General features: G+C 40.3%; 1 protein-coding gene across 3 annotated transcripts in view; it reads left to right on the plus strand.

Moving 5' to 3' along the window:
- Nucleotides 1-16,556, plus strand: part of LOC142393041 (A-type potassium channel modulatory protein KCNIP2) — a 103,084-nt gene that overhangs the window by 40,405 nt on the left and 46,123 nt on the right. Inside the window, exon 1 of one of the 3 annotated variants that reach the window (XM_075478249.1) lies at nt 8,271-8,622. The exons of the other annotated variants lie outside the window; for them this stretch is intronic. Within the exon in view, the coding sequence (XP_075334364.1) occupies nt 8,535-8,622 (88 nt within the window). The 5' untranslated portion in view covers nt 8,271-8,534. Of the gene's footprint in view, nt 1-8,270; nt 8,623-16,556 lie in introns of those variants that run through there. 3 annotated transcript variants of the gene reach the window in all.

Here is a 16,556-nt window from a genome sequence, read left to right on the forward strand (position 1 = left end):
TCATCACTGCCTCATTTAAAATCTTATATTGTTCTGTATGTTGCTGTATGTCGCCTTGTTTAAATATAAACAAGGCTTTGTTTATTTCGCCTTGTTTAAATATAAACAAGGCACATTATTAACAAGTACTCTTGAGCAACCATTTCTGACCAACATCTTCTAATCACACCTCCTTTTTTATAGGAGCTGTACTCTAAAGCGGGCAAGGATTTAAAAAGCCATCCATTAGTGTCTTAGTGAAAGATTTTTCAGTATGGACTCCATAAATGACCCATTTTTAACAACACTGCCCTGAATTATATTTTCTAATATTTGAGGAATTATGAAAAACTGCTCGAGGTGCAAACTACAGGGAAGCAAATGACTCTTCTTATAAAGGACAAGTGTTACTATCCCTGAACATGTCTGTCTATTCTTCTCTATACTGTTCAGGGAACTGGTGGCCAGTCTATTACAGGGACTTCTAAAAATGTGACTTTTTAGATTTTGGGGATTTCTTAAATATTGACAGTACATAGTTTTTCTCCTGCATTTCTATTTTTTTCTGTATCTTTACCATAATGAATCATGCATAAAATCATGCTACTGTTGATGTTCCCTGTGATCTATGCATGAGGGTGGATCCCTACTGTTTCACTTTGTTAAAGATATCAGTATGCATGCTCTTTCCATCACCATCATACTATCTCAGTATCCAAAACTTCCCTTTACGTGACTTCTTGGTCTTGTTCTTGTTCTTGACGATGGCAAAAGCAATGGATAAAGCTGTTGTTTCAGCCCAAAAAAACAAAGGTGAGAAAAGTGAGTTTCCCAAAAGCCATTTTACAGTTTGCACACTGGAAGTATCATATTTGCAGTAATTACGAGAACTGCAGCTGTGTCCACTTCATTTTAATCTGACTTATCCGAGATAAACTCCCAATTACAGATTAAAGCCTATATATCTGTCACTTGGCATTAAGTCATGCTTGCTGTGATGGAGAGTTATGTCAACACATTGGGGAGGAGGGGATGGGTAAACAGTTTTTTGGATGCTTGTTGCACTCTTAATAAACAGAAAAGGACTGAGTACCACATCTTTTTTAAGGCCACACATACTTGAGGACGAGTGTTCCCACCTGTGCCTCTTTCTTGCTCCTCCTCCTTTTGCACTCTCTCCTCCCTTTCTCCTCTCCTTCCCTCCACTGTCACATGTTCCCAGTGAATAGATTCTTGAGTGGGTTTCACCAGCTGGTGCATTTGCCTGCCTCATAAATAGTGTTAAAAACAAATACATGTTAGTGTGTGTGTGTCTTTGCCAGAGACTAAAGTGTCAGTGTCACATCTGCCCTCCTACATTCCTGTTTGCCTCTTTGTTAATGTGGAAGCAGTCTGCAGAGGCTGCTGCACCAAATCCAGATCTGTGGGGATTTGTGATGTTGTCACTGGTGACAAATTCAATCTTTCATAACATTATTACTCTGCGTTTAAATGTCATTAATCACTAACCCTAATATACTAATCAACAAGAAACAAAAAAGACAAAGAGGTAAGACAATTTCCCAATCCAGAGCCTACAGGTCAAAGTAACAGTAAGTTTATCCACCAACTTTTTTCTGTTTGACCTCTATTCAATTCAATTCAAAATTTATTTATATAGCACATTAAAACAACCTCAGCTGACCAAAGTGCTTCACAACAGCAACTGCATCACACATTAAGAGAGTCATCAATAAAATAGCAATAAGAATAACTTCATCACAGATAAAAAATAAAATTTGAGATAAAATTAGCAATAATCTACCTAATCTAATCGACCTCTAGCTGTCTGCCACATTGTTTCTCCTCGCTGTCTGTCCATTTTTGTTTTCTGGCCACACAATTGCCACGTAAATTCAAGTCTCAACTGAATAAAAGTGGCAGACTTTTCAAGTTTGAATTAACATAATTTTTTAATGCCGAATGTATTGTTCAGTGATAATTGGTGCTAAAAGCATTTTCAGTGTGAAATGTAATGTTCTTTGTTCGTGTTGTGTTTCTTTATGATATTTGCTACTGTGCTGTTGCTTTGTTTTGACTCTGCTTGTTTAACACCAGACATCTTGCTGGTGGTGAATCAAACCCCTTGAAGGAAACACATGAAGTCTCAGACTTTGGACAGATATGTTTCCAGAGGGCTGGACAGGTTTAAGATGTCGAGTGGCTGGTCTGCAGGGCTGACATGCCAGCCCTCACCCAGTGTCAAAGCTCACATTCACATTACCATGCTTAATTCAATCTGATTGTCAGTTTGGATATTTAAATCTGATTTGTGCTGCTTCAGTATGGGGTAATAGATGGGATATATATGTCTCTTACCTGGCTTTGCAACATGACTTCGGACGCTCATATTGGCTTCCATGTGGCTTTTATGTATGCTCTGAGTGTCATAAACTTAAAGAACTACTATCACACTTCTAGCTCCCAATGGCTTGCTTTTTTTATTTTCCTGCATTTACCTGCTATTCCTCTTCTTATATAGCAGGTAAAATGTTTGCCATTGTAGCACTAAATGTCATCCGCACATTTGCTGCAATAGCTTCCTTTTCAGTATTGTTTGTGAGTCTCTAATCTCCCTGAATGGTCTCACAGCTCTTCTGTTCAGTTCACACGCGCGTGCCTTTTCAGTGAACTCTCTCATTTACATAAAAGTCAGATGCAAGAAAATTGCAAGTTGTGACTGTAAACTGTCAAATCTGTGTGCCTGAAACACAACAAAGTGCTAGCAGAGGCAGAAAAGAAGAATTGCTTGCTTTCAAATGTGACAGTAAACAATAGAGGAACAACAGAAGTTTCATATTTTATAGATGAAGCTATTTGATGAGTAAAATTAGATATAAATACCTAATTTATTTACATGAACATTTAACTAGCTATCCAACGTGTCTTGTATTTGTATATTAGAATACTTCCATTGGATTTCTCCTACCATCCATCTTATAATTTTTTTGTTTGCTTTTTACCTTGAATGTTTTGATATTTTATGTCTTTACGTTTTACTGACCCAGACACACAAATGATGATAAGTCTCTTTAATTCCTCTTGCTTGAGGATAAAGCTGGCTTTCTTAAACTTTTACATTTCACCATCAGATCATAAGCCCTGATCTTGAGCATGTGAGTGAGCATAGGTGTACGTGCACGGCAGGTGATGGTGTGCTCTAACAGCCAAACATTACACACCTATAATCCTTCATTCTACACTGACCACTCAGTCTGTCATTTCACTTCTTCTTCAGGTTTTACCCCTCAGTACATGTATTAATTTATACGAGTGTCTGTGTGCTTTCTTTCTTGACAGAATTGGCTGTTTCAATTATTCATAGGCTTAGGGAGACAAACACTGTGCACTATGCATGAGTTTTTGTGTGCAGTATTGTAAGAATTGATCATAACCTACCAATAGCTACCAGCAGCAAAGAGATGGTTATTCATGTACTACATATACTCCTGCTGGACATAATTTGACACTGGTACAACAGTATAAAATTCAGATTGAGATTGACTTTTCAATGAGAATTTTGTAGTGTTGCAGCTAAATTTATAGGAATTAGTCTTGTTATGGACATTCTCGTGTACTGTTTGTTGTTTAGTTGGTCTTTCTTTGCTACCTAGTTTTGCTGTCAGTGTTGAGAAGTTGAGTGTGGATTACTTAATATTTCATAACATGTTGTCAGAGTCAGACATACACCCTCAAGATGATGGAGACAGGAGATTCAGGAAGAAGATGGATTCAGCTGACTACTGCCTGCTCCACTTGCCCACACATCACAACTGTACCTGTTTCCATGCTGCAGTGAGTTGCTCTGGAAACTACTTATTTAGTTCACCACTGTGTGGCACTGAGGGACTTTATAGTGAAATTGTAGCTTAGACTATCCAAAATTTCTGATTATAGTTGGTCATATCGTTCCTAATTTGTTCCAATCAGAAGTTCACACTAGCTTTTCAGTTGGTGCTCTGCAAGCTGTGAAAACCTGCTCAGGGTGAATTATTTGAAACATAAATGCCTGCAAATGGAAAATATGAAAACAAGGATGCTTGGGACTCCTTGCAGTAGCCACATGATCAGTAGTTAACCTACAAACGTTGATTATATAGCCAGCTATAAGTCACGAATAAAAATCTCTCGCTCATGCATACTGAAAAATGGTAAATAGAGTTGGCACCATTGGAACTGCAGCATCGATACATAAGACTCTGCATCTCCAGTTATGTAGGGCAAATACAGACCTGAATCAACACAGCTCAACTTTATTTCATCTGATCTGTCAAACACAAGCGCGTTGACAGAGCAAAAGAAAGACTTTAACTTAAAGCTGGGACAAAAAAAAAACACTCCTAAAGGCAATAACATTGGTTATAATAGCAAGAAATCAAATAAAGAGTTCTAAGTATCTGAATGACAAACAAAGATATATTTCTTAAACTCTGTTGAAACTATGAATATGGAATAAGTACAATTTGAGAGGTTAAACATCCAGCTGTTGTAAAATGTTGACTTAATTTCCTATGTTAATGTCTGTTGTAAATAAAAAAAAACATTTTTCTTTAAAATTCTGAAAAGGCTGATGCAATGCTTGTATTGTATCAGGCCTAAAACACAAAATGTGCCAACATCCTCCAGGTCTGAAGGAGAGATCTACTCTGAATCATTTTATTCGTAAACCACTGTTCAGTTCGTGACTTCTCTTGTTGTTGTCATTTTTCTTTTTGTTTCTTTTGGAATGGGAAAAAAACGTAAATAGTGGTACTCTGTTATCAATAATAATGATACTTTTCTTCTTCATAAGGCATGATCCACAGATGCAGAGTGGCCTTGCCTTTAATCATTTATTTTGATGCTGTTTTCTAAAGGTCAGAAGTTGGTTGTTCTGTTATATCAAGATACCAAAGCTCGTTTCAAGTTAATTTGTCTTGTTTACTTGAGATCACAACATACACTAACTTGTTATATAAGAAAGCAAACTGGTTTCTAAACATCACAAGATGATTCCAGTGAGGTCAAAAATGAGCATCTCTTGTGTTAGTGCCTCATTTCATCATGACAGTTTGGAAAAATGTGAAACATGAAGAGAATGCATGAACATGTAATTCTGTTTGCTGCACTGATTTGAATAAATGTCTGCTCTCGAGCCCAGACAGTGGCGTCTGTGAGCATAAATAAAAATTTAACCTCTTCTTCCCTGAACCAACAGAATACTTTAACCTATTATCTCAGGAAGACAAGCCATGCTCTCTTGAGATAATGACATAAATTTAACCATTATCATGACAAAATATTTCTTACCGTCTTGAGATAATGAGATAATTAACCCATTAACCCGTAATGATCAATTATCAATAGACAAAAAAAGTATTTAGTCAAATTCATTTATTTATCTTTGAGATCTTAAAATATCATAGATTTTAACTGATTAGTATGTTCTTAGCTCTACATGGCTAATTAGCATGAGCAACACTAAGCTAATATGCACTCATATGCATATTACCATAGCTATTCTCTTCTGGTAACAGGTTGAAACAAGGAAAATGCATTTTATTGTGGCATAAGTTTTTTGTAATAAAACCAACTGTAATTTTTTATATAGATATAATTTTCAGTATCTTGAAATTTATGACTATCAAGGACAATTTGGAAACAATATTATTGGTGGATTTGGGCCAGCAATAATTTGGGATAAATTATTTGGGGCATGGTTTTCATATTTGTTTGGGGTACTTAAAAAGGAACAGATAAGACAGATGATGCCTTATTTAGAGGCTGTATTGTCTATGCCCTGTTCTCTCCCGTTAGATGGATATATGCGGATCTCTAGTGATCTAAATATGTTCCGAAGGACACCAACTTTCAGCAAACTGTTATCGGTGAGTAGATGAATGTATTTTATGCCAGAAATAAGATCCAGGTGTCACACCCAGAGAATGGAGGATGCAGATGCAGGAGGTTTAATTCCAAGACTTTTATTGGAGGACAGCAGATCAACCAGTTCCTCGTGAGAGAAGCTAAATGGGCTATGAAATATTAATCTAGGAATATACTTTCCAAAAGTGGAGAAGTATATCTATATAAAAGTTATCCAAACTCAAAATCACTCCACTAGCGGAGGAGAAAACAAAAGACCATGAAACTTTACTATTAAACTAAATGTCACTCCTACAAAAAGAGCCTCTCCTAAAAATCGGAGGAAATATGCTGTAAAAGTTTAACAAACAAAAAGGCCACTCCACCCAGGAGGGAAAACAAAAAGACTATAAGCAAAATTAACTCTGTACTTCTTACAGGATCTATATTATCAAACTTACTCTGGGAAAAAACAAAATCACTCTCACGAGGATAAATACCACTGGGAACTAGGAAACGGGCTTGGCAAAACGCTAGGATGATGCACTATACGGAGACATATACAACACACTGGCACAAGACGGGGAGACGCAGACTCTTAAGCACACAGGGGTAATGGGAAACAGGTGGAATCATTCATACCACAATCAGACTGGAACACGAGAGGAAGGGCAAGTGACCTGGAACGAGAGGGAAGTTAGTCTTTCAAAATAAAACAGGAAATGACGAAACAATACATGAAACGAGACAAAAACCCAACTTAACCTCACCACGGTGTGACACCAGGTTTAAAAAAAAAAACTTCTCCTCTAAGGACTCAGATAGGTCTACTTTATTTCCTTTATAAACATCTTTGCACCTTTGCTTTTGTTGTATTTAATTGGTCATTTCATCCAAAACGCCTAAAAATTAATCTTTAAAAAAAAAAAAAAAACTTTCTTTCCATTCCGATAAAGCAACCCTGGCTACAGCAATGAAGCTAAGCCTCTTTTAAGGCTCGCACTTAATCCTCCTTATGTCTCTGTGTTTTTGTTCACGCACTGAGCTGTTGCACTTCACCTAACCTTTACAGCTTCTCCTTCCCAAAATGTCCTATTGGCAGCTCTATTAATAATGTAATGAGAGCTGAAAGGCAATGTCAGTTGTTTGGGGGGGATCACTACCCAAAAAACTATTTGTATTTCAGATTCAACCTTGATTTGACAATTGTTACACCATCAATAATTAAGACGAAATCCTTATTTGGTCTTTAAATACTCAAGGAGTCAAGGAAAACCTTTGCCATCTGCTCTCCCATGTGTTTTTTAAGTCTCTTCACTCAGAATACAACTATGAACTACTTTGTCAAAGAACATTTAACAGAATCATCTGCCTAGTGTTTAACTGATTTTTTATTTCTTTAACCTGATGAGCAGACAGGTGTGTACATACAGTATTCAAGTGTGTGTGCGTATGTGTGTGTCTGCTGCTCTGACTACCAGAAACATCCATGGGGTCTGGGGTTGCTGTGGTAACAGTAATCACTTTTAATTCAATATCAGGGAGAAAGACTAGAGGATAAAGGTGGAGTGGCAGCATTTGAGATGAGAGTTGTAGAGGGGAAAACAATAAAAATGTGAAGTGTGTTTCCCTGGTTAGTGATTTTGAAAGAGTCAGAATGATAAGACAGAGAGGCTTTACATAAATACCTTTCTTTCTCAATCCCATTGGATTTAAAAGCTCTTCTTCTTACTTCTCCGTCTTTCCTGCTGCCACATAAAAAGTGTTCATCCACTGCTGGTGAAGGCAGGTATTTGTCAGTCTCCCTCTCTTTCGCCAGCCTTTTTCACTCTTTTGAAAATTTCCCCACACTGCAAAAAAGATGCAAAGATATTATTTATACATGCCCCTTTTCTGCGCCATCTCCACCTCCCTACCTGTCTCTTTATGTAGGTCCACTTTTCTCTTTTGCTCTTCTTTCAACCGACTTTTGCTCTATGTTATGAATACTGTTAATGAGCGAGGAAGGGAGGGATGGTGTGTGCTGCTAATTAATGGGTTTGCTTTGTTTCCTCTGTCACTTTACTCAACCTCCTGCTGGCTTAAACATACACACACTCTCTCAGGCTGTCTTCTTTATGAGCCATGAGTGCAGAAAAAAAAACTAAAGAAGAACAGCATCAACAAGATGTGTGGAGTGTGCAGCTCCAGAAAAACCACCACCTGCCACTCAAGCCAGCCTCCTTGTAGTATTCGCCTCTCTCACACACACACACAAAGACACACATAGTCTCATGTGCGCCAGTCCGTAATTTTCCGCCACACTCTGTTGCCAACCAATGAGAGGCCAGAACAGGGCTGCTCAGAACGTGGGGAGGAGGAGACGGAGCGCTGCTGGCTGATTGACAGCAAGCGCCCTACAGGTGGAGAGAAGAGCAGAGAGAAAGAAAAAGGGGAGAAGACAACAGAGAGAGGAAAGAGAAGGGGAGCGTGAGGAGTAATAGAGAGGCAGCGGCAATCAGACTTTCACACACACACACACACACACACGCACACACACACATACACACACACATAACACACTACCGGTGCTCTGTTCCTCCTCTCCTATCTCGAGCGCTCGCTTCCCTGGGCAGATTAGTCGCTAACACCACCATCAGCACCATCATCTCTAACTCCACATCTCCACCAAGATGAGTCAGTGCAGGAAGAGGTGCAAGAGGCAGCTCACCAAGGTTGCACGCTATTTCTACCGCTTCCTCATGGGAACGCTCACCCAAGGTAGGCAGCCAAAACTTCAACTTCCACACCAAGAGGTTTGGTGGTGGTGGATGTGCTTCTTAAAGTGATGGCAGAATTCAAGTGGAGATGGCTTAACTAAAGTTAAGTGAGGTGTTTAGATCTGGTGTGAGATCTTTGCATCTCAAACATCATGTGTCCCTCGCTCAGTTTTTCAACCTGAAAGATGGCAGAATAGATAAACGCTGAATTTGTAGACTGTGACTTGCAAGGTGTGCATGGTTAAGATGGGTATCCGTGTGTGTATGCAGTCCATCTGAGTGCCTGTTTTATCTCCATTCACTGAGAATATACAGAGCTTTGACATCAAACAGTCTAAAGATGGTAGTCATTATTGTCCACATGATGTGTCTGCTGAAGACAGGATATTCGGTTTTTCACTTGGTTCACCTCTTTGCATAAAAATAGAATCTATCAGAAAGCTGTTGAGGTTGAATGCGCTCACTTTCCCTCATTCGATCTGGCTTTTGACTCCCTCCCTCCTTCACAGCTCTGTCCTTCCCTCTCCTCCTGTCCTCTCTCAGGAAGCATGTGGCATTCTACCTCCATTGAGAAACTCTCAGTGGGAGAAAGTCACATGCAGCCTTTTTATCCAGCCTTTCATCCAGCTCTCAGTATGACTTCAACTTGCCCATGTCCATCCTTCTCTCCTCTGTAGCTCTCTCTTCACCTTTAAACAAAACTTCAGAATTCTAATCTGTGCACCTAGGATTAATATTATTTAGAAGTTGAACTCGATTAGAAGTTAGATTTTAGTTAAAAGGTGTTTTGCTCCTGAGCTTTATGCCCATTCTTTAGATTTTTCCTTGAGTGATAATGAGCAGAAGACAAAGCAGAGTGAGGCGTTTCTGTAGAATCCGAGCAGCTGATCCTGAGCGTGTAGGTAAAGCTGTGTTTAGATGACCTTGTCAAAAGAGCAGTGTGCGAATGCTAATTTGACAATTGCGCTGCTCTTCTGAACCTCAGCTTTTCTCCTCGTTATCTCTTCAGACTCTGACATCTGCAGAGCCTCACGCTCATGCTCTGAAAGCATCAGCTGGGCATGTGTGGAGAGGAGCGTGCACACATCTACACACACATTACCGATGTGCAAGTAGCCTACGTCTTGATCAAAACAGTATCATTAAAAATGCAGAGTAAACATAGCTATGATATAGATTATATTTGGTTATCATAGTGATGGTTTGTGTTATTTTATAATGTTGTCAAAATGCATGACCAATTACATATACTATTATAGAAATGAAGCTATGGTCACTTGCATGTTAATTTGATTTTAGGAGCCTAATAGAAATACTTCAATGCTTAAAAAGTATCTATATGTTTTCTCACTTACACCTTTAGTCTCGTATTTCTGAAAGCCCGACTCTAATTGGTCACCTGAATGACCAAAAATGGCACATTGGAAAGCAGCTGCTTTCAGAGGTCCAAACCAGCAATCAAGTAAATGTTTCATGGTGATGTCATATAAATAAGAAAAAAAGCCTGGACTACAAACAAGGCGTCTTAGGCAGCTCAGGGAGCTTCTGAAAAACTGTATTTAGTGTGGACTCTGCTTTGACACACTGCCCACTCTAAACTGCCCCAAAAGCTGTTTCAGGCTGTGACGGGTAAAGTGAGTAAGCTTGCTGTTTAAAGAGCGAGTCGTTTGTGAGATGAAGAATTAGCATTTTAATGTTGAAGATTTTATTACATTGATATGTGGACCCTTAGATTGAATAAAATGTGACATAAACCATCCATCCATCCATTATCTTCCGCTGGTCCGAGAATCGGGTCGCGGGGGCAGCAGCTTGAGCAGAGAAACCCAGACGTCCCTGTCCCCGGCCACTTCCTCCAGCTCTTCTGGGGGGACCCCGAGGCGTTCCCAGGCCAGCCGAGAAACATAGTCTCTCCAACGTGTCCTGGGTCTTCCCCGGGGCCTCCTCCCAGTGGGACGGGCCCGGAACACCTCACCGGGGAGGCGTCCAGGAGGCATTCTCACCAGATGCCCGAGCCACCTCATCTGACTCCTCTCGATGCGGAGGAGCAGCGGTTCTACTCCGAGCCCCTCCCGGATGACCGAGCTTCTCACCCTATCTCTAAGGGAGAGCCCAGACACCCTGCGGAGGAAACTCATTTCGGCCGCTTGTATTCGCGATCTCGTTCTTTCGGTCACTACCCACAGCTCGTGACCATAGGTGAGGGTAGGAACATAGATTGACCGGGAAATCGAGAGCTTCGCCTTCTGGCTCAGCTCCTTCTTCACCACGACGGGCCGGTGCAGAGCCCGCATCACTGCAGACGCCGCACCGATCCGCCTGTCAATCTCCTGCTCCCTTCGTCCCTTACTCGTGAACAAGACCCCGAGATACTTGAACTCCTCCACTTGGGGAAGGATCTCATTCCCGACCCGGAGAGAGCATTCCACCCTTTTCCGGCCGAAGACCATGGTCTCGGATTTGGAGGTGCTGATTCTCATCCCAGCCGCTTCACACTCGGCTGCGAACCGCTCCAGTGAGAGCTGAAGGTCACGGCCTGAGGACGCCAACAGAACCACATCGTCCGCAAAAAGCAGAGACCGGATTCTGAGGTCGCCAAACCGGACCCCCTCAACGCCCTGGCTGCACCTAGAAATTCTGTCCATAAAAATTATGAACAGAATCGTTGACAAAGGGCAGCCCTGACGGAGTCCAACCCTCACAGGAAACATGTCCGACTTACTGCCGGCAATGCGGACCAAACTCTGACACCGGTCATACAGAGACCGAACAGCCCATATCAAGGAGTCTGGCACTCCATACTCCCAGAGCACCCCCCACAAGAATCCCCGAGGGACACGGTCGAACGCCTTCTCCAAGTCCACAAAACACATGTAGACCGGTTGGACGAACTCCCATGCTCCCTCCAGGATCCTGCCGAGGGTGTAGAGCTGGTCCACTGTTCCACGGCCAGGACGAAAACCAGAAATTAGAAATACTTCAATGCTTATAAAAGTATCTATATGTTTTCTCACTTACACCTTTAGTCTGATATGCTTCCTCATCTTTAATATCTCGTATTTCTGAAAGCCCGACTCTAATTGGTCACCTGAATGACCAAAAATGGCACATTGGAAAGCAGCTGCTTTCAGAGGTCCAAACCAGCAATCAAGTAAATGTTTCATGGTGATGTCATATAAATAAGAAAAAAAGCCTGGACTACAAACAAGGCGTCTTAGGCAGCTCAGGGAGCTTCTGAAAAACTGTATTTAGTGTGGACTCTGCTTTGACACACTGCCCACTCTAAACTGCCCCAAAAGCTGTTTCAGGCTGTGACGGGTAAAGTGAGTAAGCTTGCTGTTTATAGAGCGAGTCGTTTGTGAGATGAAGAATTAGCATTTTAATGTTGAAGATTTTATTACATTGATATGTGGACCCTTAGATTGAATAAAATGTGACATAAACCAGTCAAGTGCCAAATTCTACCATTGAAATGATAAGGTTTGCTGTGGATCCCACACTGATTCAAAGCAAGACTTGCACTGAAAGCTGCATCAGTGCCCAATATCGTTGCTTTCGAGGTAAACACCAATGAAACAATGACCAGCGCTGAGGTGGTTTACAATGCCCCATCAAATCTAACATCTGGAAAGTAATTGGATTCCATTAGAAAGAAGGTTCATTGGATAAAGTCTGCAGAGTTTAAGTGAAGAACAGCGATGGCACGCCAGATCAAAACGCTAACCCGATGAGATGTCATGGTCAATCCATGGATGCTGATTCAGCTGGCAGAGGCAAAAACAACCACAACACAAGAAATAGGGGGATGAATAAGACTTATTCTTATCTTATCACAGCGTATCCACAACTGTACGCGGTCAAGTAAAGTAATCATAGCAGCCAGAGCCTGATTTATTACAAAAGATTTACACATTTAGAGAGTTTGAAAGTGATTGAAATGAAAATTCCTGACATAACTGTGGCATTAACAGAAATTTAAAACTGCGTAAAATCTAACCGCTTCCATTGTTTCACAGTAAACTTTCAAACTTCTGTTGAAAATAAATCATCCCTGAATCATATCTTAAAGCATTACTCTAGATACCCGTGGGAGCAACTCACACCTCTAGTGTGTGTTGTGCACCTGGCCTCCAGACTCCCCACATACCAATCTGATGGGATACCTGTGGGAAGCAAAATCAGTTCAGAGAGACTCCGCCTCACCAGGACACACCTGAGGAGGACCTATTCAGTGTTCTGTGTGTGGTTATAACATCATAGCTAATTGTTGTAAAGCACTGAAAATGAGGTGAAAACCCAAAAAGCATCTCTCGTCATCTCTTCAAGTAAGGAAGTAATAAAGAAGTTAGTACTCAAAAAATAATCTAAAAACTATTTTGTGGTTTCAGTCAGTCCTTAATGATCAGACGTCGATTTTGTACATGAAATCCATCACTCTTAAGATGTATTTGGACTTGCTGATGTGTGAAGCTTTATCTCCGTTTGTCCCATGTGGCAGTGCAAGCTTTAGATTATTCTGTTTCCTATCTGAGCAAAATGAATGTTTTTGTTACTAAAGTATACCTAACTAGCCATACTGAATTGAACCGACTCAAATAAAAAATAACACTGAACTGGGACAGTTTTATTTAGCTGCTGCGTTACGTCACCAAACCTCAACTTTGAACTCTTGATTTTTTTTTTCTTGCAAATGCAAAAAACAACCTCAAGTGAGCATAAACTTTTTTACAAGATTGAGAATGCGATCGTATTCCATTTCAGTCCACCTAATACAATTATTCAACATGCACATAAAACATGTTGACGGAAATGCAACAAACGTCTGTTCTGATGTTTTCTTCCACAATGAAAAAGAAAGTCTACAAAAGCACGTGAAACAAAGTAAAGAAATAGTCACAAAGTCAACAATGGGCACAAATATTCACTTTAAAAAGTGTACAAATCAATAATTAATCAACTTTCATTGTGTTACTTTGCAAATTTATGTCCTTGAAGGCGTATGACAGGGTTTAAATAAATGTTGCAATAAGGCCTAATGTCTGTTGGACGTTTCGCTCATACGTACGCACAGGCAGACATACAAAAGCACACACAATCCTGTTATAAATGGTATGGGAACTTTAGGAAATCAGTGAGTTTGACATTATGCTTGCAAAGCAAACTACTCGTTCTTTAAACAGCAAACTAGCTACCACAGTCTCGAAGCCCATTTGCTCCCAACCATGCAGTATTTATTAAAAACACTGTGTGTGTGCGCACATACGCATCCTTAAGTTTACCCAGAATGGAGTTACCATGACTACTGGCTGCTGCGTGTCTGTTCCAATGGGAGACGAAAAGAGAAAGAGAAAGAGAAAGAGAAAGGGAGAGGCGTCTGCCTCGGTGCAGTGGGAGCCAGAGAGGGCTGAACTGTATAATGGCTCTGCTACATAGGGATTTCATCAAGGCCATTCAGAGTTTGGTATTTGAGTATTGTGGCATTTTTTGGCTGTTCCAAGGTGCTAAGGGACCTGCCATTTAATTCAGGCGTGGAGAGACAGAATTCACTCGGGCGTCAAATTGTGTATGAACCTAGCAATGATTTAACCTATGCAAAAAAAGGACACATGACATTAAGAACCCCCCCTTGTTAAAAGTTTGGATTTTTACTCTTCCGCTTCAGATAAAGTTTTCTCACTTTTTTGTGTGTTTTTTATGTGTACTTATATCTCACCTGTGACTTTGACTAGTTCTCACAAGCCCCACGACTGTCCCATCACACAGACCTAGGGTCAGAGTCAGATTGTGTTTAATTCGTGTTGTGTGTGTGTGTGTGTGTGTGTGTATGCATTGCTGATGACAGTCATATGTAATCACCTGCACTTTTATCCCCCCACTTTGCCAACTAATTAGTTTGGTACATTAGCCTCTGTAAGGAAAACAAGACCGTGGCAGTGTGTGTGTCTGTGTCTTGTTCTCCCCTCGGTCATAAAGCGTTGTTTGTGTCGCCTTACTTGATAGTGGGACAAGCTCTGTTTAGTACAGTATGTTTTGAATACTGTTTAACTTGTTTGTCCACCCACACAGATAAACCCGTATATTAAGTGCATCCACTCAGACAGATTTTCTGTACACACACTTCTCTTTTTCGTGACACTATCTTAGCCTGTGCATGCTGTGACTTTTGGCGAACAGGATCTCTGTGAGCCTTATTGATGAGTCCTTTAACTTTGTGTTTATCTAACACAAACAGTCAAAGCTGACATTACAGGTCACTTTGGTTATCCTTCACTCTGTCCTTTCCTCCTTCCTTTTAGTACCTCCCGTTCCACATCTATGTCGCATACCCCTGCTTCATATTGGAAAGTTGTAGTGATAGAGGCTTGGTCTTTTACAGTGTAGTAGAACAAAATCTAAAACGTAAAGAGTTCTAATCAGTATCCACAAAAATATATCTGTATTTCAGAATGATTTGATTTTAGAAAATTCAATTTTCATCCACACTTGCAGGGAAAGCACAAATCCATTGTTACATCTGACGACTATCCTCAGTGTGGTTGAACCTGAGAGCCATTTCAGCAGGCCAGTCTATAAATCATTTAGGCTAATTATAGTAGGAAAATACCATAAAAAACCATTGCTCACTGTTTCTGCATTTTTTTGCTCAATGAATAATGACACGCTGTTGTTCAACCGAGGTTGTGTTTGTCAAAAGAACCCTAATTGTTTCAAAATCCTTTGTGTATGTTCTAATTTCATATTTCAAACTACATTGCCTACTATTACTTTATGTGCTCAAAACATTCTGGGTTAACAATGACGTAAAAATGTCTATGCACCACAGTTATCTATGTTACAACTTTAATTTTACCAGCCAGCAGTAAAATGATCGATTCACTGCCACATGGTGCTGTTTTTGATTGTAGTTTCCAGTTAAATGGCAACAAGGGAGGTAAAGTGAGTCTTCACCACTTTCTCAGATTAAAGATGGAGCAAAGACGTCTTCCTGATACCCGATTCATTCTGTACCTTTGTCAACTCGTGCAAACAGGAGCGAGCTCATAATTGCTGTTTGTTGTAACAGGTAAATAAGAATCCACTCTTATTTTTATGTACCAGCTCTGCCAAAACAGGGGTTAAGAGCAAGCGCCTTATAATGTACTGCAGAGATATCAGCACTTAACTGTCCTCCTATCCACAAGCGCTGTCGCTGATTGCTAAATTTGACCCTGTTTTCAGCTATTCAAACCTTAAACAACATCCCAATCAGTTCAGACCAATAAAGTTTCAAGTTGGACTTGAATTTAACAGTCACATGAAGCTTTGCACTAATCAATGTGAAACTGTCCTCAAAGTTGCCTCCCCCCTTCAGCTCACTACAATGTGAATACTTTGAGCAGCTAATAGCAGATAGCAGAGTTTCAGTGTTAGCATTGAGAGGAAGTTCTTTCACTACAGCTCCCTCGTCTTTCATTCAGCGGTACTATTTCTTCAGTGCTGTCTTCACCCATTTCGCTGAGCGTGGGCTCAAATTGAAAAGGCCGAACAGATGTCGAATTAGTCAGGGATCTATTTAATACCAAGTTAAGACCAGAGGTTATTTCTTTTTTTTCTTTTTTCTTTTATTATACCCTGGAAGCTTGGAATTAAAAGAGATTCTACTTTCTTTTTTGACATGATAGAAACTGGTGGCAGCAATTTTACTCAAACTGTCAAAATCGGTCCACAGCCAGAAAGGTCAGCTGTTATTCTTTTCATTGTCCATATCTCAATTATCATAATGTCAGAGAAACTCAATTGGTCATAGTTGTATTTTCCGCTTGTTTGCAGGTACACACTCAGTGACTGTTGAATGCATTCTTTTTCTGTTTTCTCTTGATAACAAATTACCCTGAAACAGTTATTTCAGTTCATTTTCCCTTATCACATTAACACCTTGTGCCCTAATACCTTATC

This window comes from Odontesthes bonariensis, chromosome 2, assembly GCF_027942865.1.
Source record: "Odontesthes bonariensis isolate fOdoBon6 chromosome 2, fOdoBon6.hap1, whole genome shotgun sequence".
Taxonomy (NCBI): domain Eukaryota; kingdom Metazoa; phylum Chordata; class Actinopteri; order Atheriniformes; family Atherinopsidae; genus Odontesthes; species Odontesthes bonariensis.